At 26.0% G+C, this 20,870-nt stretch overlaps 4 protein-coding genes across 4 annotated transcripts; 3 read left to right on the top strand and 1 right to left on the bottom strand.

Moving 5' to 3' along the window:
- Nucleotides 1-4,080: 4,080 nt before the first annotated feature.
- Nucleotides 4,081-5,133, top strand: Phum_PHUM182350 (Homeobox protein OTX2, putative; the record flags this gene model as incomplete). The annotated part of the gene is made up of 4 exons (XM_002425168.1): nucleotides 4,081-4,101; nucleotides 4,205-4,339; nucleotides 4,443-4,569; nucleotides 4,958-5,133. 4 exons carry the CDS (start codon nucleotides 4,081-4,083, stop codon nucleotides 5,131-5,133), a joined length of 459 nt encoding a protein of 152 aa, XP_002425213.1.
- Nucleotides 5,134-7,122: 1,989 nt separating this feature from the next.
- Phum_PHUM182340 (Chitooligosaccharidolytic beta-N-acetylglucosaminidase precursor, putative) lies at nucleotides 7,123-11,369 on the top strand (the record flags this gene model as incomplete). The annotated part of the gene is made up of 8 exons (XM_002425167.1): nucleotides 7,123-7,202; nucleotides 7,287-7,423; nucleotides 7,502-7,765; nucleotides 7,862-8,225; nucleotides 8,304-8,422; nucleotides 8,492-8,700; nucleotides 8,785-9,008; nucleotides 10,952-11,369. The coding sequence occupies 8 exons, from the start codon at nucleotides 7,123-7,125 to the stop codon at nucleotides 11,367-11,369; spliced, it is 1,815 nt and encodes a 604-aa protein (XP_002425212.1).
- Nucleotides 11,370-14,764: 3,395 nt separating this feature from the next.
- Phum_PHUM182330 (Nuclease sbcCD subunit C, putative) lies at nucleotides 14,765-18,511 on the bottom strand (the record flags this gene model as incomplete). The annotated part of the gene is made up of 5 exons (XM_002425166.1): nucleotides 14,765-14,794; nucleotides 14,878-15,021; nucleotides 15,129-15,336; nucleotides 15,425-15,600; nucleotides 15,686-18,511. 5 exons carry the CDS (start codon nucleotides 18,509-18,511, stop codon nucleotides 14,765-14,767), a joined length of 3,384 nt encoding a protein of 1,127 aa, XP_002425211.1.
- Nucleotides 18,512-19,762: 1,251 nt separating this feature from the next.
- On the top strand, nucleotides 19,763-20,785 carry Phum_PHUM182320 (uncharacterized protein; the record flags this gene model as incomplete). The annotated part of the gene is made up of 4 exons (XM_002425165.1): nucleotides 19,763-20,043; nucleotides 20,124-20,334; nucleotides 20,413-20,559; nucleotides 20,630-20,785. The coding sequence occupies 4 exons, from the start codon at nucleotides 19,763-19,765 to the stop codon at nucleotides 20,783-20,785; spliced, it is 795 nt and encodes a 264-aa protein (XP_002425210.1).
- Between the last annotated feature and the right edge of the window lie 85 nt (nucleotides 20,786-20,870).

Below are 20,870 nucleotides of genomic sequence, written 5' to 3'. Positions count from 1 at the left end.
TCATGCAATATCAACTTTTGATTAAGTTACCACGTCAAAGAAAATTATTTTATATAAGGTTGCACCAACAGTTATTATTATTATTATTATTATTTACCCCACCCCCCACCCGAACGGAGTGCGGATTTTCTTTATCGAAATTAAATTATTATTATTATTTTCCATTTTTTTTTTTTTTAATCGCGAATAGAACAGTAACACATTTTGAATCTTCTTGATTTTTACATGGAAATTTTGTTTATATTTCCTGAACTGAACTTGGGATAATTTCTGGAGCAACAGGATAAGCAGGAATTATTACAATAATTATAATGATTAGATTCAACTTACCGTTGATGAAAATTATAGTCGGTCGACGTAACTAAAATGTTGTTCTTGTTGTTGTTGTTGTTGTTGTTCTGGTTCCACGTCGTTTTGTCCTAAAATTAAAATTAAAAAAAAAATTATGAATGAATTTTTGGGAAAAATAATAATAAACAATTTTTATTAAAAATCGTTTTAAATTTTTCTACGAACGGAAAATTATTTAAAAAATTTTTAAAAAAAATTTTTAATGACGTTTCCTTATTAAATAAAATTTTCCTTAATCTATGACGTTGCTAATTAATTTGTGACCATCTTTTCTCATTTTAAAAAATTTTTGCTCACTTTCAGTTTAACTTTAGAAAGAAAATTCTACATTTTTTTTGTTTCCTCATTTTCTTTAAAAGAAAATTTAATATATTCATTTCATTAAATATCTTTTTGATTGGATTTTCCCGGGGGGAGGGTCGGATACTCCCACTTTGCTTGCTTGATTCTCTCTTCGTTTTTCCTTAAGAAAATTTTTTAAACGGGTACCCGATAAAAACATATTAAAACGATTAAACAAAATTTTTATTATTATTATTACTATTATTATTATGGTAAAAGTAAAAATAAATTACTCGAAAAAAAAAAAAAGAGAAAAAAAAATTTTTTCCCTCGTAAAAATTATTATTAATTTTTTTTTTATACATTTTTACTTTTTATAGAACAAAATATTGTAGTGGGGAAGAAGGAGAAAAGAGATGTAAAGAAAAAGGACAAAAAATGACAAAATAAACAACCGGGGATTTTGAATAAGAATAAAAAAGAAATTTTTCAATGATTAAATTCCTTTTTTTTTTTTTTTTTTAATTAAAATGAATGTTTAGTTACAGGTTATAAAAAAAAAAAAAAAACCTGGCTGGAAAAAAAAACTTTTTTTTTTTTTTTTGTTGCTGTTGTTTGAATTTTACTCTCTTCGTTCTCATTTATTATTAACAGATTCATTGGAGAAATAAAGAAAAAAAAAAAAAAGAGGAAAATGAAAGGCTGACTGTTATACCCGTCGGAAAATTTTTTTTTTTTTTTTTTAAAATAAAAAAAAAAAAAATTTTAATCAAAACATTTTATGTATATTCACTCATAAATCGTTTTAAACCGATATCCGCGCGCGTGTGTGTCTGTGCGTGTGCGTGTGTATGCGCCCGTGTATACGAATGTGAATATAAAAATTAATTAATTCGCTTCAATTCGTATACATCATTCTTTTCTTTATTCTTCCCCATTTTTTTTTTTTTTATATAAAAAAAATTTAAAAAAATTTTTTCTGTAAGAAAATTCAAAAAAAAAACTTTTTTGGAAAAAAAAAAAAAAAAAAAAAAAAAAAAAAAAAAAAAAAAAAAAAAAAAAAAAAAAAAAATATAAAAGCCAACGGCACGTGGTGTTCCCAAGCGGTCACCCATCCAAGTACTAACCACGCCCGATGCTGCTTAACTTCGGTGATCGGACGAGAACCGGTGTGTTCAGCATGGTATGGCCGTTGACGATCACTGTCGCGATAACTTGTTATGTTAAATCATATATAGCAATACAACGTATTTCGTGTTTGTGTTGTTTTACGCATTGTTTGTGTTACAGATGTACATAAAATATCTTTTAATAAATTAATTATTAAAATTAGATACTTAACACTAAGTTTAAATAGTAATAATAGCCTAAACACAACATACATTACATTAATGTAAACGGCTTAAGAAAACAAAATATCAAACAACTCGACGTCAACGGCCATACCATGCTGAACACACCGGTTCTCGTCCGATCACCGAAGTTAAGCAGCATCGGGCGTGGTTAGTACTTGGATGGGTGACCGCTTGGGAACACCACGTGCCGTTGGCTTCCCATATTTTTTTTTTTTCCATCTTTATTAATTTTTTTTAATAAAAATTGTTTTGTCTTAAAGCCAACATCGCGTAATGATCCCAAGCGGTACCATATAAGTATCCAACTCTGTGCAACTTTTACCTATATTATTATTATTAAAATAAAGAATTATAAAAACAAGATTTCATTTTAAAATTATATTCTCGGTTTTTTGTTAAAATCTCTTCCGTAAATATTAAATGAAAAAAAAAATAAATAAATAATAATAATCGATTGGTTGGTTCATTTCATTACATCATGTCGTTAATTACGGAAAAGTGCTGGATGAATGAATGTTTAAGGGGGAGGAGGGGGTTTTGTTGATTAATTTCTTGACAATCCTCTCTCTCTCTCTCCCCTACCACCACGATTCCCATTTATATCCCTCTATTTCTCTATCTCTTTAGATTATTCATTCTTCTTTTTCCGTTGATTCTTTTCAAAAGAGTTCAAATTAATACGGAGGGGGTTTTTACATGGTAAAGGAATAAGAACAGACGGCGTATTATTTTACTTTTTTTAAAATAAATATTGTTTTATATTTAAACAACTCAATTCAATATCTTTAAATTTTATATGTAAAATGATTAAAAGAGGTGTGTCTGTCTGCTGCTTTCGAATTTTCTACTTTTTTTTTTTTTTTTGCTTTTATTCATTCAGATTCTTTTTTTTTATTTTATTTCCCCCTTTTTTTTTAATCTTTTGAATTTTTTCTTACCCCTGTTGGTTTTACCAGTTTTTATAAAAACAAATCAAAGAAAAATCATTTTTATTATATTAAAGTCGTTTGTTTAAGTTGTTGTTGTTGTTGTTGTTAACGGTCATATTAAAAAAAAAATAATTAATTTAATTGAAATGTGAAGATGATGATCACATTAAAGTCTTACCACAAATTAAATTTAAAATCATGTTTAGCTTTATGTTATTAAATTTTGAAACGTTTTAATTTAAATTATAACCGTCTGAACAAATTTATATTGAATACTATTATTTTAATAAATAATAAAAAATTTCACGTACCTGTCGATGTTTTATTCCAGGTTTCTACTCGATTCCTTTGGGATAAATCGAGGAAGATAATTAAGATGAGATTTAGCGAAGAATATGGACCATCACATCCCACACAACTGTACGATTTCCTCTTCTTTTTTTTTCGTTAAAGTTGCTTTATAATGATCTCGTGACAATCACTTCCGTTTCCACATCCTGAATAGTTTCCATCTCCAATCACATCAACATTGTTGTTTCCGCCGGTACCCTTAAAAGTACACATTTAGAATAACTTCCGGTTTCTTCGGTTTGCACATCGTCGCCATTAAAATATTTTTTACAGACCTGTAAATTTTTATTATTATTATTATTATTATTATTAAAATTTTTACAATGTTTAAATAAATAAATAAATAAACTTAATAATATTAAAATAATGATGATGATGATGATGACGTCGATGATAATAATAATAATGATAATTTTTTTTTTTTTTTTTTTTAATTAAATGCGAAAAATGAATTTTTAATAAAATAAAATAAAATAAAATAAAATAAATAAATAGAAAAAAGGAAGAGGAAAAGGAAGAAAGGAAAAATCTGATTGGTTTACCATTTACACCCTCTAAGAAAATCTGAATAAGGGATGAAATTAAAAGGCGGGGTTTAACGAATAAACTAAAACCATGAGGTTTATAAAATATATTTTTCGAATTCTTTATTCAAACTTTTACATCCAATCCATTGAGATCAAATCGGGATGAACTAAAAAAAAAAAATTATTTATTTATTTTTTGTTGTAATTGTTTAAATAAATAAGTTGAAAAATAAAATGGCTGGATCTTATATATCACCATCACCAGGTGATATACTATCGGAATATATGTTCGGAAGAAGAAGGCAGGTAAATGCGAATGTTTTTTTTTCTTTTTTTGTTTTATTATTATTATTATTACCGAGGGGGTTAAAAAAAAAAAAAAAAAATTTTTTTTTAATTTTTAAAACAGAGAAGAAACAGGACGACATTTACGACGCAACAATTACAAGAATTGGAATCAGTTTTTCAAAAAAATCATTATCCAGATGTATTCGTACGTGAAGAAATAGCATTAAGAATAAATTTATCGGAATCTCGTGTACAGGTTAATTTTTTTTTACAACAAATTTATTATTATTATTATTATTATTAAAAATAAAAAAAATGGTATGGTTTCGACATTTTCTTTCCCCCCGTTTTTTTTTTAGGTTTGGTTTCAGAACAGGAGAGCAAAATGGAGAAAACAAGCACGTTTTCAACTTTTACAAGATGCCTGGAGAATGAGATGTTTGGGTATCAATAGTGGACCATCGGTACTTTTATCTGTTAATAACGGTAAATATTATCATTTAATAATAATAATAATAATAATAATAATAATAAATAATTTTTTTGTTCCGATCGACGCGTAATCAATCCGTAAAAAAAAAAAAAAAATTTTCCATATTTCCAATATTTATTAAATAAAAATTCCAGAAAGAGGTACCGTACCAGGAGAATCAGGATCGGATGGAGAATCCAAACAAGAGAATAAAAATTCAAAAATTTTCATACCTAACGAAAAACCTAACGAAAATTTAAACAAAACGAAAGATTTATTATTGCATCAAGGGTAAATTTTTATTATTATTATTTTTAGAATGCAAAAATAATTCTTTTTTTTTTTTTTGGAAAATTCCAAAATAAAAAAAACTTTTCCTTTTTCCTAGTTTTTATTTAAAAGAAAATGAAAATCGTTTTAACGTCGATGATGATAATTATCAATCGATACAATCGACAAAAACGGAATCGAAATCTCCAGATCTTCGATCTTCCAGTCCGGATAACAATACTTTGGATTTAAGTAATAAGGATAAAATTCACGATATGTCGTTGCATAGGAGACACGTCGATTCTTAAAATAATTATTATCATTATTATTATTATTATTATTATTATTAATATTACCGAACGATATTATTGATAATAATTAGTACATTCAATACCCGAAGCTTGCATTTATAAATGCTTATCAAACCACCTATTTATTTATTTATTTTTCCTTATCAATAAATCCTTTTAATTATTATCATTATTATTATTATTAATAAGTGAACTTTTAGCATAGTTGATTGTACCTGAAATGTAAATTTAATTTTCTTAAATATATTACATTACACCTGGAAAAAAAACAAAAATCGTTAATTTTTTGAAAAACCTGAAACTTAAATAAAAGAGAATGAAAATGATGACGTCACGGAACGATTTAAAATTAATTTTTTTTCTCATCCGAAATTTTAATAAAATATTTGAAGACGTGAATCGTCTCGTAACCGGTTATCATAGTTTTTTTTTAAATATGGCTTCCGTGACGTCATTTCCCTTCCATTTTTAATAATTAATTAAAAAATAAATTAATCGATACAAACTCGTTTGAAAATTAAAAAAAAAAATTTAAATTTCGACGTAAAAAAAAAAATTGTTGATACCTGAAAATATAAGAGAAAAATGATTTTAAAAACAACAACAACAACAACAACATAAAACACGATTTTCCATGTTTGTATTGTTTAAAATGTTTTTTAATTGTTTATAAAAATGGATTTACCACCTAGAAAGATATTTAAATAATTAATAATAATAATAATAATAATAATTTATTTTCGGATGGTATTTAATAAAAAAAAAAAATTGTCGTTTGCACACGTTGTACTGTTTGTTGTATTTACGCTACTGTTTGTTGTTAGGAGATCTAATTTAAATTATGTATGTCCCGTAATAATTTCAATGTCATAAATTTTAATGTGAAAAAAAATTCAAACATTTTGTGTTTTGTTAAAATTTTAGGCGCGTTTGCGCGTTTCATTATTATCGTAAAAAAAAAAAAATAAATAAATAAGTTTTAATTGTTTTTTTTTTTTTTTTGGGTGTGTGCGTGGGAATTTAAATCGATTTAATAAAATTTTAAAATTTAAAATAATAATAATAATAATTAGGATTAGGGTCGTTGACCCTTTTTTTTTGTTTCCATTTAAATTCAAAATCACCCGTTTCGATTTCCATGTTTGGATGATGATGATGATGATAATAATAACGAGTATGGCGATTCGTGTTTTTGTTGTTTCTTAACTTGATTCACGTTGTGTTAACCCTACGTTACCTCACCATTATTATTATTATTATTAATTATTTTAATTTTAATTTAAATTATTATTAAATTAATTAAGGTTAAATTGAAATTTTTTTTTGGGGTTTTTTACCGGGAAAAAAAAAAGTGAAATCGTGTCGTTGTTTTGTTTTGTTGGAAAAATTACGCAACACGTCACAGGAATATTTGAAAAAAAAAATAGGGAAAAAACAAAAAAAAATTTTTTTTTCAGTTAGTTTTATGAAATCGTTCGTTTGTTTGTTTGTTTGTTCGTTTGTTTTCGTTGTGTGTTATCACGGTGTATTGATAATTTTTTAATTTCTTTGTAATAAATTTATTTAACGTGATTTTAAATTTTTTATTTACGTCACAAGTTTAAAAGTTTTGAGTAATTAAAAAAAATCAACAAACAACTCGCCGATATTTTTTTTTTTTTTCGTTTTCAAGGATCGTACCTTAAATAATTAATAATTAATTTTAGGTACTTACCTTAAAATTAATTAAATCCGTCAACGAAACATAATTCACCATAAATTAATTTACAATAATCACTATAATAATAAACTTTTTTTTTTTTTTTTACCCATTAATAAGTTTTAACGCTAAAAATATTATTAATTAAAATAAATAATGAAAATTTTTTTTGTTAATAAAATAGTTAAATGTGTAAAAATTTAATTAAATAAAACTTACATAAATTTTTATTAAAATAATAATGTTTTAGAAAGAGAAAGAAAGAAAAAAAATTTAAAATTAAAAACATGCACGTGAGTTATTATTATATTTATTTATTAATTATTTTTTACGTAAGAAAAATTGCAACAAACGAATCAATTGAAAGGTAAGAAGATACATAAATAAATAAATAAATAAATAATTTATTATTAATAAGAAATTTTAAATGAATTAATTTTTTCTCTATTAGTTTACAACAGTGGACTTGGTCTTGCGAAAATGAAAATTGCGTTAAAAGTTTATTACCATATTCGAAAAATGGAACGACTTTAGAAATATGTAAATTATTATGTGGAAAATATAGAACGCTATGGCCGAAACCCACGGGTGACTATCAAAGTGACATAATTTAAAAAAAATTCTAAAAAAAAATTTATGTATTTTTTTTTTGATTTTAAAAAACAGGTAAAACTATTCTCGGATCGACATTATTTTCATTTCATCCGAGTAAAATTTTATTCGATTTTAATTATGTCGAAAATTTCACGGCAAAAGAACATTTACGAAAAGTTAGTAAATTATTTCAAAATAAAATGTTTAAATTATGCGGGTCGAATTGTTCTTTTATACCGGATACGGAAATAATTATACATTTTAACGTTATTTCTCCGAATTTGGAATTAAATTGGAAAACCGATGAAAGATACACTTTAGAAATTGATAAAAAAGGTTTTTGTTTTTCTTTACAAATTAATTTTATAATTTTTTAATTTTCGATTTGTGGGTGTGCCTGCCATACTACATTTTATGGTTTTTCTTTTGTAGAAATATCCGAAAATGGAAAAAAACCGGAAATGATTGAAATAAATATTAATTCGACAACGGTTTACGGTTGCCGACACGGTTTGGAAACGATAACTCAATTAACAACTTCTCATTCTTTGAAATATTCAAACGATATGATATTAAAAAGATATTTGGTCATGATTTCCTCAGGTGAAATACACGATGCTCCCGTGTATCCACACAGGGGTCTACTAATTGACACGGCAAGACATTATATGAGTGTTAAATCCATTCGTAAAACTATCGAAGCCATGTCCATGACAAAATTAAATGTATTACATTGGCACGCAACTGATTCGCAAAGTTTTCCCTTAGAAATTTCTAATTTTCCACAGCTAGTTAGGTAAATAATTTTTTTTTAACGGAAAAAAATTTTCCCCCACCCCCATATTTTTTTTTGTTAAACGTTTTGTTGTTTAAGGTACGGCTCATATTCTCCCGAACAAATTTATACAAAAAAAGATATTCGCGGAATCGTAGAATATGCTAAACTCAACGGGATACGAGTTATTATTGAAATAGATGGTCCGGCTCATGCAGGTACTATTCGATTTGAAAATTTTTTTTTTTTTTTTTACTGGAAAAAAAAATATTATTAATTGATTTTAGGTAATGGATGGCAATGGGGAGAACAACACAACCTTGGAAAATTAGCTTTGTGTGTTAATCAACAACCGTGGAGACAATATTGTATACAACCACCTTGCGGACAATTAAATCCTATAAACGAAAACGTTTATAAAATATTAAAAAATATTTATAAAGAATTAATTGAAATTTTACCTGAAAGCGAAACGTTACACTTAGGAGGAGACGAGGTGATGTGAACCTATAATAATAATAATAATAATAATAATATTTAAAAAAATTTTACGAATAAAAAAAATTATTATATTAATTAGGTATTTTTTCAATGTTGGAATTCAAGCTCTGAAGTCTTGGATTGGTTTTCACGTAATTACATGCAAAATGATGAAAAGGGTTTCTTAGATCTTTGGGGTATTTATCAGGAAAAAGTTCTTCAAGCATTTTCAGAAGTTTATCCAACAAAAGATGTACCTGTTATTCTTTGGTCGAGCACTCTAACGGAACCTGAAGTTATAGAAAAATATTTAAATAAAACCAGGTAAATAAATTTTAATTTTTTTTTTAATTATACTAACAAATAATCGAAAAGCCATTAAAAAGAGAGAGAGAGAGAGAGAGAGAGAAAATGTTTCTTCAAATTATTATTATTTTAATCTTAGCTTGAAAATGTGCATTTTTTGCTTATTTTAAAAAATCATTAGGAATATTTTGGTTAAATATTAACAAAAATAAAAAAAAAACATTTTTCTAAAATAAATTTCTACATAAAAAACAAATAAATCTTTAAATATATTCTAAAAAAAAAAATTTTTTTAAACAAAAAATTCACATTGACCATAATAAAAATTACTTAATTTAATAGGAACTTTGATAAATCAGTATTTATGTAACACATTTGTGTTCTGTAAATACTGTTTTTTTTTTTTTTTTTCGTAACTATACATTAATATACTTATGATAGTAATTTATATAAAGCATTAACATGTAAAACATTCATCAAACATAAATAAAAATCTGAACAAACTAATCATTTTCCCTCTTGCATACATTTTTTTTTACATTTTAAAATATGTTCTTTTATCTATATATATTAATTTTTTTTTTTTTTTTATACATGATAAATAATTAGTTTGTTAATAATAATAATGTTTAAAAAATTGGGATTTGAATATGGTAGAATTAATGTTAATAAGTATACTTGTATAAATTATCACAAGACATATTTGAACCTTGAATAATTATGTGGACCTAATCTCGAGTTTATCGTTTTTCCTTTTTTTTTTTTAATGAATTCAAGTTATTATTATTATCAGTTAATAAGTCATTTTTTTTATTTTTGTACTATGAGGTATAATTAACAAGAATTATAAATTCAGATAAAAAAAGGCAATGTGTTATTGCATTGATTAGCTCCATTTTTGTTCTTTTTTTTTTTTTTCTCTCTCGAAATGATGAATTACTAAAAGTTGTTGGAATCGTTTTAATTTTTTATCAGACTGATCAATCTAAATAAATAAATACTGCATAAATCAATTATTTTATAACATATAAAAAAATATTTTTAAAGCAAACTACTGAAGCGCATTACACTGGGTACTACTTAAACCTTTTTTCTTTATTGCCACAGCTACTGCCTCATTTAAAAAATCAACATCGTTAAATTCATAACCGGGACAATTAAAACTTTGGGTAAATGATATATTTTGAAAATCGGATATACTAGAATGTTTTCTTTGTTTACTTTTAGAACAATTATTATCTTCCTCATAATTTATGCTATCTTTCACATTTAATATTTTCGATGAAGGTATTGATGTTGTCGGTTGAGAAAAATGACTACTGTCTATGACACTTTGATTACAATGATTTTCATTAATCTCACTCGTGCAATCGAAAAATGAATCTCTCGGACTTTGATTTTTGCAATTTTTTAAACCGTGTTGTTGTATTGCCATTGAAACAGCTTCATTTTCAAATTCCTCCGGCCCATCAAAATTTTCATCGAGTTCTCTCATTCTTGCTATCATGGCATTTATTTTGTTTTCAGCGCAAACCGAATAAAATCTTTGACGTTCCTCCTCGTCCGATTCATTTTCATCAAGAAAAACATCTTCAAACATTTTAATATATTTCTAAAATCAAAAGCACTTTTTTAACAAAATTAAATTATTTTTATAATCATTGTTTATTATAATAACTTATTAATAATAAAATCATTTTTATCAACTTAAAAAATAAAAAAATTTAACGTTATAAAAATAAATATAACTATTAGATTAATGTTTTCAATCACTTTATAATGTCGTGGTTTTGATTTTACAAGTGGTACCAACTTAAAAATTTTTTTATGATTTTAACAAAATTTTTTTCCGCCATTTTTTTTTTTTTTTGAAAATTGATTCTTACATAACCGAATTAATACGATTTATTTTATATTTTTCGAATGCTATTCTTGTTAAAATACCTTAAATTCTTTCGTAGGTACATCATTCAAACCTGGCTTCCGGCATCAAGTCCAATTCCGACTCAATTATTAAATAAAGGGTATAAACTAATACTTTCGACTAAAGACAAATGGTATTTAGATCATGGTTTCTGGGGTAATACCGTATATCATTCTTGGAAAATAGCTTACGACAATAAACTTCCGAGACACAGTAATGTTTTAGGAGGCGAAGCGGCTATGTGGTCAGAAAAAGTCGACGAACAATCGTTGGATATGAAAGTTTGGCCGAGAACTGCTGCTGTGGGTGAAAGACTTTGGTCAAATCCAAAATGGGGAGCCAATGCAGCAGAGCAAAGATTTGAAAATTTCAGAGAACGACTCGTTAAATTTGATATACGTGCAGACGTTACTTCTCCTTATTATTGCTATCAGAACGATCAAGCTTGTTCCTAAAATTGTAAAACAATTCAAAAAGTTATCGACACATGTTTAAAATAAAATTTCAAATTTTTTAAATATCATTCATAATAATAATAATAATAATAATAATAAAAAGTTAAATTTCAAATTTTACATATCTATATATATATATATATTTTTTTTTAATTATTTAATCAACATAAAATTTCATCCTTTAATGTTATTGGTACCTAAATTTAAAAATAAAATGACAGCAAACTACAATTTTCACTTATCATATATATAAATCAATAAAATTTTATGTAATTTTTATATTATTACAATTTATTTAAACAAAATAAAGAACAGAAAAATTAAAAATTAATAATTAAAATGTATAATTAAATTTTAATAGTCATTTAAAAATTTCTTTTTTTTTTTTTTTTAAAGTCATTTCCTGTTTTAAATTGCACATTGTGACGACAGATGTTGTTTCTCTCTCTCTCTCTCTCTCTCTTACAAAAAAAATTTAAATTAATAATAATAATTTTCTATTTATCTTTTCAATCACCACATTCAATTAATAATAATAATAATAATAATTTCTACCGAAAAAAATTAAAAAAAAACCTTAACAAATTTACAAAAAAAAAACAATTTTCATCATCATCATCATCATCATCATTTACTACTTTCTAATGTATTATCGATAATAATAATAATAATAAAACAACAATCAAGCATTAATTAATTTATTTATTAATTAAATTGTAAATAAAAATTATTAATAATAATAATAACCAAAAAAATAAAAAAATAAAAAATCAATAAAATTTATTATTATTAATTTGTTTTTTCTTTTTTTCTTTATCGATTGATTTTGATCGATTTTACATTTAATGACGAATTTTTTCTCAAATTGTTTTTTTTTTTTTTTTTTTTTTTTTAAATAAAAAGAATATAAAGAGTAAAACGTTTATTAACACTTTTGAAGGGGGGAGGGGGGGGGGGGTTAAAAAAAAAAATATTTTTCACTAAACCACATGCAGTGAGATAGTCTATTTAAAAACAAACAAAAAAAAATTGCATTTTACGTCGAATTTTCCTCCCTTTTTCTATTTTTCCTCCATTTTTTTTTTTCGACTCCCCAAATAACTAATTATCTATCTACAAACCCCAAAAATTTATTTAAAAAAAAAAAAAAAAAAAAAAACAAAAAAAACCCAAATTTTTTAATGATATATCAATCATTACGATACTAAAATAATTAATTTCTTATTAGAAAATTATATATTTTATTAGTTTTTATTATTATTATTATTATTAATTCTTTAACAATTATATATATTTATTTATTTATATATCTTGTACTAATTTTTATTTATTTATTTATTTATTTATTTTATTTACTAATCAATCACTTAGTAAAATAATTAAAAATATAAAATAAATTTTTTTTTCTTTATTTTTAAAATTTATTATTTATTGTGTTATTTATTTAAAATTTATTTATTTATTTATTTATCGTTTCTAATTCTATTTAAAAGCACTTAGAGGCTAATTAATAACACGAATTTTATTAACATTCATATTTATGTATATATTAACGATTGTCAGTAAATTGTTTTAAAAAAAAATTTTTTTTTTTTCCCCATTTTTTTTTTTCTTACGACGACACTCAGTTAAGAGAAAATTTTTTTTTACGTCATATAATGATAATAATAAACGCCATTTTTATTTATTTATTTTTTGTTGTAAATAAATAAAATTTTTTTAATGTTTCTTTAAAAGTCTTAAAAAATGTTAAACAACGACAACAACAATGAAAAGACGGCAACTTTAAAACTTTATGTAAAAAAAAAAAAAAAAAAGGAAAAAAATTTTTCCCCTTTTTCTTCTTCCTCTTCCTCTTCTTCTCCAGTGATTAAATTTTCTTAAGAATTATTCAATGATTGATTCAATTGAAGTTCTCCAGAATTTAAAAATTTTATAAAATTATTAAGGCATTCCGTACTGGTCCAATGTTTTTCTAAAATTTCTCCTTCTTTTAAAAGAGCGTTTTCCAATTTTTCCCGATCCGTGTATCTTAAAAGGAATTTGATTGATTGAAAACCCTGAAAAAAAAAAAAAAAAAAAAAAATTATTTTATTTTGAACGAAATCAATGTCCTCCTCCTCTTTCTCCTCCGACTCCTCCTCCTCTTACTCCTCCTACTCCTTCTCCGACTCCTCCTCTTTCTCCTCCGACTCCTCCTCCTTCTACTTCTCTTCCTCCTCCTCCGACTCCTCCTCTTTCTCCTCCCACCACTACTCGAACGCATTAATAAAAATAAATTTTTAAACAAATCCATTTGAAATCAAGCCAAATGCTTGAAACAAAAAAAAAAAAACTTTCTTTCTTTTTTCAAAGGTCAATTTTTTAATTTTAACATCCATAACACAAAAAAAAATTTCTTATTCTATTAGAAACAATAATAATAATAATACGCGGCGTCAAAAAAAAAAAAAAAAAAAAGAAAAAAAAATGTTTAACGTTTTAATTTTTTTTTTATTAATTTTAATTAAATGTGATCGTTGTGAACCGTTGCTCCCTTCGATTGCTGGCAAATTAAATAAAGTGATATTTATATATCCGACAGGTGTAAGATTGTTTTTCTTTTTTTCTTTTTTTTTTGTAAGAAAACTCTCGATTTATTTGTTTTATTTTTTAATTTTGTCGCTTTCAGATGCAAAGCGAAAGAGATTTATATGTTTGCCCGAAAAATTCAGGTTGCAATATTATACACAAGAGATTTTGGTTACCCCCGCTTGTAGAGAGATTGTGTCGTTGCCCTCAGAGACGCGAATGCGATTGGACCTGGTCTGAAATACCTGAAAATCACACGACGGCTATCGATAACCGCTCACAATTAAAGGTGAACAAATAAATTATTTCACAATATTATAATTATTAATAACAACAACGCGAAAGCACAAATAAATAAATTATTAATTTATTTATAGTTTTGTTCGGACTTGACAGAATTACCAGAATGCGAAGACAACAACAAGCCGGCCATTCGAGCGGTTACCAAGGTCGTGGAATATGACAAACAACCGGTGACGACCACCAAAAATAAACCAAATCATCGAAAAACGATTAAACAATCCGAACAAAGAAACGTGACAATTTTTTGTCAATGTCGGGATTATCCGCATTATTGGGACATAAGGGCTAATTGGACGGAAATAGATGAGGAAAATGATTCTTTGCAACAATTTTACAGTTGCGTTCAAGTAAGTAAATCGAATCGCGAGAGAGCGGAACTTATGAAAAAAAATTTGACTTCACGTCCTTCTCACGTCACGTGGTTTCACGTTTCAGTTAAAAAAATGTTCTTCTCTGGATTTTTGCGGCTACGTGAGAGCAGATACCTACTCCAATTTTTACAGGTGTTCCTGTCCGAAAAATCACATGTGCATATCAAAAGATAAAACACTCTATAAAATCCAAGAACTTCTTTACAAAGGTTTCGGGTACAAAGCCTTCTGCTATCCGATCGAAAATTAATAATAATGATTACCTGAACGGGTTGAGAAGCGACGTTTCTAGAAAATATAATAAGATCCTCTTGGAATTTTTCTTCCGGTATAATTCTCGATACGAGTCCGTATTTAAAAGCATCCGAAACAGGCATTTTATGACTTTGGAATAAAAGCTCGCTCACCTAAAAAAAAAAAAAAAAAAAAAAAAAAAAAAAATTTTATTTATTTTTAACTCTTTTTTTTTTAAGTGAAAATAAATTTTTTTTTGTTTTCACCATTTTTATATTACCAAATGATTATTGATTCGAGGGAATGTATGAGTCGGAGCTCCTTCGGGAACTTGACCGAGTTTCACGTAAGGCGTGTAAAATGATGCTTTATCGCTGGCAACGACCAAATCACAAAATGGTAGAATGGTTACTCCCATACCTATGGTACCACCTTGAACCCCGGCAATCAAAGGTTTTTTAAATTCCGACAACGATAAGCAAACCTCTCTGAAAAAGAAATTTTTTTTTTTTTTTTTTTTGTACAATTATAAATCGGATTTCAATTTATTATACAAATAAAATAAAAATTACGTACCTCATGATTTGAATTAATTGACAAACGGAATTTTTCCTTTCCGTTTCCGTATTCGAAACAATGAGATTAATGTCTATTCCTTGACAAAATGTACTTCCGGTTGATGAAATCAATACTGCTCTACAATTATCTTCTTCGGATAAAAAATTTATTATTTGTTTTAATTCGTCTAAAACCTTTAATATAAAAAATATAAAATAAATATAAAATTTTGTATTCAACCCTTACAATAATTATTATTATTATTATTAGGTATCATACCTGAAAATTAAAAGAATTTTTCAACATGGTCGATGTGGGATTTAATATAATTTGAACTAAATAATCGTATTGCAAAATGGTCCATTCTTTGCAATTTAATTTTTTACCCAATTCCGGGGATGCTTTTTTTATTTTTTTCAACCCCAACGATTCCACCGAAAGGCTGTCCATTGATGTCGAAGACCATATTGAATATTTTTTAGATATTGTTCTTGGCCTACATGATTTTCTTATTGGAACATTTGACAAGTTAAGTTTCGAAGTACTTGGCGGCATTACGGTGTCTCCATTCGAACCATTTTCCAATTCTTTCTTTCCTTTTTTTATTTTTATTCTTTTCTTTCGACCCACTCTCTTGATTCTTTTTAAACTATTTTTTTTTATAAAACTTTCCGATTTTTTGGAAAATGATTTTGGCGGCAAAGACTTTTCCGATGACTTTCTCTCTTCGAAATTAACATTTTTAAGTTTTTCCTCGTTCGTCATCGACTCTTCTTTATTTGCAACGTTTAAACCGTCCGCATCAAAACTCGTTCTTCGGTAACCCTCGCTGCTGTCAAAGGATTCGCTAGAAGAATGCCTGTACAAAATACGTGAAGCCTCGGCTCTTTGTTTCTTTTTAGGCTTATACAGGATAATGTTGGGCGTGGAGGCAAACAGGGGCTCCGAATTTGAAATGTCGAGTTTTGGTTCCCTTGAAAGTCGTTTCCCTCTCAAATAAACACCTTCCGTTCCCATTCCGCTAAGTCTCATGACTGCATTTTTAACCAATTTTGTTTTTAATACTAAATCTTTTTTCATTCCAGTGGTTGTTTTCGTTTTTGACTTTTTCGCAGAACCTAAACCAGCATCTTTATGTTGTGTTTCGTACAACATGCGAACGGCACCTTCATCTCCCAGTAACTTTTCAAGCTCTAAATTTCTTTTACCCGATCCAGGTTTGGTAATTCCTTTCTTTTTGTAAACTTTTTTCGGAGTTTTATTTTCAACTTTAACTACAGTCTTCTGCTTCTTTGGTTTGGATTCATTTTCTTCCTCTTCGTTTTGATTGAGAGCTTTTGTGACAGCCGCTATTGTCTCGAGAGTTGATTTAATATTATTATCCGCATCCGTGGATTTTCTTTTAACAGAATACGTTTTAACTACGTTGGTCGATATTGATGGACTGGTCTTGGTTTCAACGAAAATGACATCGTTTGATTTCTTATTCGTTACAATTTTGTTACTTGTACTAGGTGTTGGCTCTTTATCTTCATTTATCTTGTTTTCTACATGGTTGCCAACTTTTACATCGGATTTATTATCAGGTAAATAACACGGGCGTCGTTTTGGAGTTTCAGGTTTGAGAGCTGTAGAGACCTCGGGAGAAGTTAATGCTTTTTCAACAACGGTAGAAGCCAAAAAAGGAATGTGATTTACTTTTTTTGTTGTTCTAATACGTTTTCTCGTCGTAGGAAACTCTTCTCTTAATTGTTGTAGAGCAATAGACCTTTCCAACTCCTTATCCATAATTTTAAATTTTTTCACCTGAGTTTTTTTAACAGGTTTCGAAGGTTGTTCTTTCAATGATGAATTTCCAGCTTCCATGCTTTTAATAGCCTTTGAAATTTCCATATCGTTTCCGTTTTCCTTCGGATTCAAATCTGATTTGCTAGGACAAGTTTTCCAGTCTTTTATTTCATCTGCTTCCAAAATATCGACTATTTTTTGACGATCGTCAACGGTGTTATTATTATCACTGACTTCATTTTCATTAACGGTGGTTTTTTCGATAGATTCTGAATTTTTTAACGATTTATTTTGCGACAACTTTTGATTAAGTCTTTTTGTAAGCTCTATTGAAAAAAATAAATCTTTTCCTGCAACAATCGGTTTCACAACTCTCTCTGTGGACTCATCAAGAATTTTTACTATATCATCTTTAGAAATAGATTTTGAATATTTCAACGAATCTACTTTTGTATCTGACATTAAATTTACAATTTCACCCTCAATAACTGTTGTATTACCCTCTTGGCTTTGATTATGCACAACAGAATCGTTATTACTTTCATTCTCAACGATGATACAACAATTCTTTTCTGCATCACTCTTCTCAATTATTTCATTATTACTGTCAGTATGATTGACTTGACTTGGTTCATTAGTCAGATCCTCTCTCACAACTTGAAGTTCTTCTATGACAATTTCATTTGAACAATTTTCAATTTCTTCATTTTTCTTTGCTTCAACTTCTTCATTTTTCTTTGTTTCAACTTCTTCATTTTTCTTTGTTTCAATTTCTTCATTTTTCTTTGTTTCAATTTCTTCATTTTTTTTCGTTTCAATTTCTTCTTTTTTCTCTTTTCCTTCTAAAAGATTTTTTTCATTTAAATTTATATTTTCTTCTGAATTTTTTTCAACACCGTTTTTAACTTTATCATCATCGACGGTATTAATTTTATCTTTAACTAGCGAGTCCTGTTGTGAAACGTCTGCATCTTTTAATTTTTCAACATAAACAACATTTTCATCATTTTTAACATTTTCTTCACCAATTACATCTATGGTAATACTCTCTTGAGAATCTGCACTAGATTCCAAAACACTGTTTGAATCACTAACTTCTACAAATTCACTAGCATTTTGTACATTCTCTTCATTTTTATTATAAATATATATGTGGTTATCATTTTCTTGTGTAACAATAGTAACAACTTCAATACCATTTTCTACAATTACACATGACTCAGAATAGTTTTCTGGTGCTTCATTCAATTTTAAATTAACTTCTTTACATTCATTATTTTCCTTATCACTAACAACTTTTTCAATTCCTTCATTCATTTTTGTTTTAAAAAAAAACTAAATTGCCTAAAATAATAATAATAATAAATTCATTTTTATTATATATATATAATCTTTTCTAAGTGATAAAATTATTTTTAACATAAAATTATACCTTTTATTAAAAACAATGTTGTGTCAATTAAAAATAAGACAAATTCTATTCTTAGTAACAATACAAAGGCACTTTAAAGAAGGCATTGGTTGAATGAATAGAAAAATTTAATAATGATTATTATTACCTGAAAAATTAAAAAAAATTTAATACAATATAATTAAAATTTTATCAAAAACAAAATTAAACGAGTAAAAAATATATTTAATTAATATAAAATTAAAAAAAAATAAAAAATAGAAAAAGAGCAGTATAATAATTAATTAGATTTAAACGTACGATTTAACCGGTAGAAAAGTAATAAAAAAGCTATTACCAGAAGTATTACGGTTACTTTAACTACTCTAAAATAAACTTGGTAGATATTATTAAATTATAAATTAGATTTTGAAAAGGTTTTAGTTTTAAAGAAGAAAAATAGAAAAAGAAACAAATAATTAGTAAATATATATATATATACATATAATACACTAATATAGAAATATAATTATGAAACGCAGTACTCTTCCTAATAAATGATTAAAATAAAACAACCTTCGGAGACTAAAGAAATAATAATAATAATAATAATAATATATTAAATCAAACCTTTTTATAAAAATTAATACATTTTAATCAATAAGTTTATAATTGTTGATTCTAATAAAATTTAATGAACACGTTATCAAAATTATTAAATTCCACGATTCAGTCATGTTTTTAAGAAACAAATAACTAAACTACTGTATTTTGGGGCCTTGCAATTAAGTTAAAGTTGGCAATACTGAATTTTAATTATGAATAAAAGTTCAAAGTTATAAAAAGTTTTTTATATTTTATTATAAGCTGATTGATAATTTTCAAATAATTTCCAAGTTTTGTTTTTATAACATAATTGTTAGTATTTTTACAGTTTATTTGATATATTCAAAAGAAAATTATATTAGGTAAATTTTAAATAATATATATAATACAAAAAAATAATAAACCCTTATCTGAACTACTTGAAACTTAAACATGTACCAAATTAATTAAAAACTATCATAAACTTAAATATTTATTTTATATAATTTCTTTTATTGATTATTTTAATATTATATTTTATTAATTTTTAGAGTTAAAAAAAACATTTTAATAATTAAATTATAATAATAATAATGACGGGACCTTCTAAAATAAGTACAAGTCAATTTATTAAAATAGAAATAAAAGATAAACTTGCTGTGATAACTTTATGTCAACCTCGAAAGAAAAATGCTATTAATACCATAATGTATGAAGATTTGACAAGGTGTTTAAATTTTTTATCAGAAAACGATGAAGTTAGTATCACTGTGATAACTGGTTCTGGAGATTTTTATTCGAGTGGTACTGATCTTTTAGATGGTTTAAAAGAAAATTCCGATTCAGCCATTAAAAATGCCTCAATTAGATTACAGTGAGTAAATAGTTTGTTTTTTTTTTTTTTTTCCAACTTTAAAATTATTTAAATTAATTTATTGTTTTATTGTGTTTTAGAAAATTTATAGAAGCTTTTATTAATCATAAAAAAATTTTAGTAGCTTTAGTTAATGGTCCTGCTATTGGTATAGCAGTCACTACTTTAGCCTTATGTGACATAGTTTATAGTATCGATACGGCAACTTTTCAAACACCTTTTACAAAATTGGGAATGACAGCTGAGGGTTGTTCTTCTTATACTTTCCCTAAAATTTTGGGTACTGCTAAAGTAATTAATCGATATCATTAAATTAGTTTTTCAAAAGTGTCGTCTTGTATCTAAAACTGTTAAAAAATTTTTTTAAAGGCAAATGATATGCTACTTTTTAACTATAAAATGACAGCCGAGGAAGCATATCAAGCAGGTTTAATTTCAAGATTGTTCACTAAAGAAGAAATGAAAACAAGAGTGTGGAAAGAACTTGAAAAACATGCAGCCGAATTGCCAAGCAATGTAAACAAATATTTATTTTATATCGACTTATTCGTCGACAAATAATTATAAATTTTGTTTTATTTTTTAGTCCTTGAAATTTTCCAAGGATATGATAAGAGGTTTCGATTTGGCTAAACTTAAAGAGGCTAATAAAATGGAATGTCAAAGACTTGAAGAAAGATGGAAATCAGAAGATTGTCTGAATGCTGTCGTGAATTTTATGAGTCGACGTAGTAAAATGTAATAATTTCAAATATGAGAAATTAAAAACGTTAAAATAATTAAATACATCACTTTACAAATGGGCTTCGATAAACTAAATTCCTAAA

The sequence above is a fragment of the Pediculus humanus genome, genomic scaffold (genome assembly GCF_000006295.1).
Source record: "Pediculus humanus corporis 1103172107531 genomic scaffold, whole genome shotgun sequence".
In the NCBI taxonomy this organism is placed as follows: domain Eukaryota; kingdom Metazoa; phylum Arthropoda; class Insecta; order Psocodea; family Pediculidae; genus Pediculus; species Pediculus humanus.
Note: the sequence above shows the minus strand (reverse complement) of the source record. Positions and strands in the feature narration are given on the sequence as shown.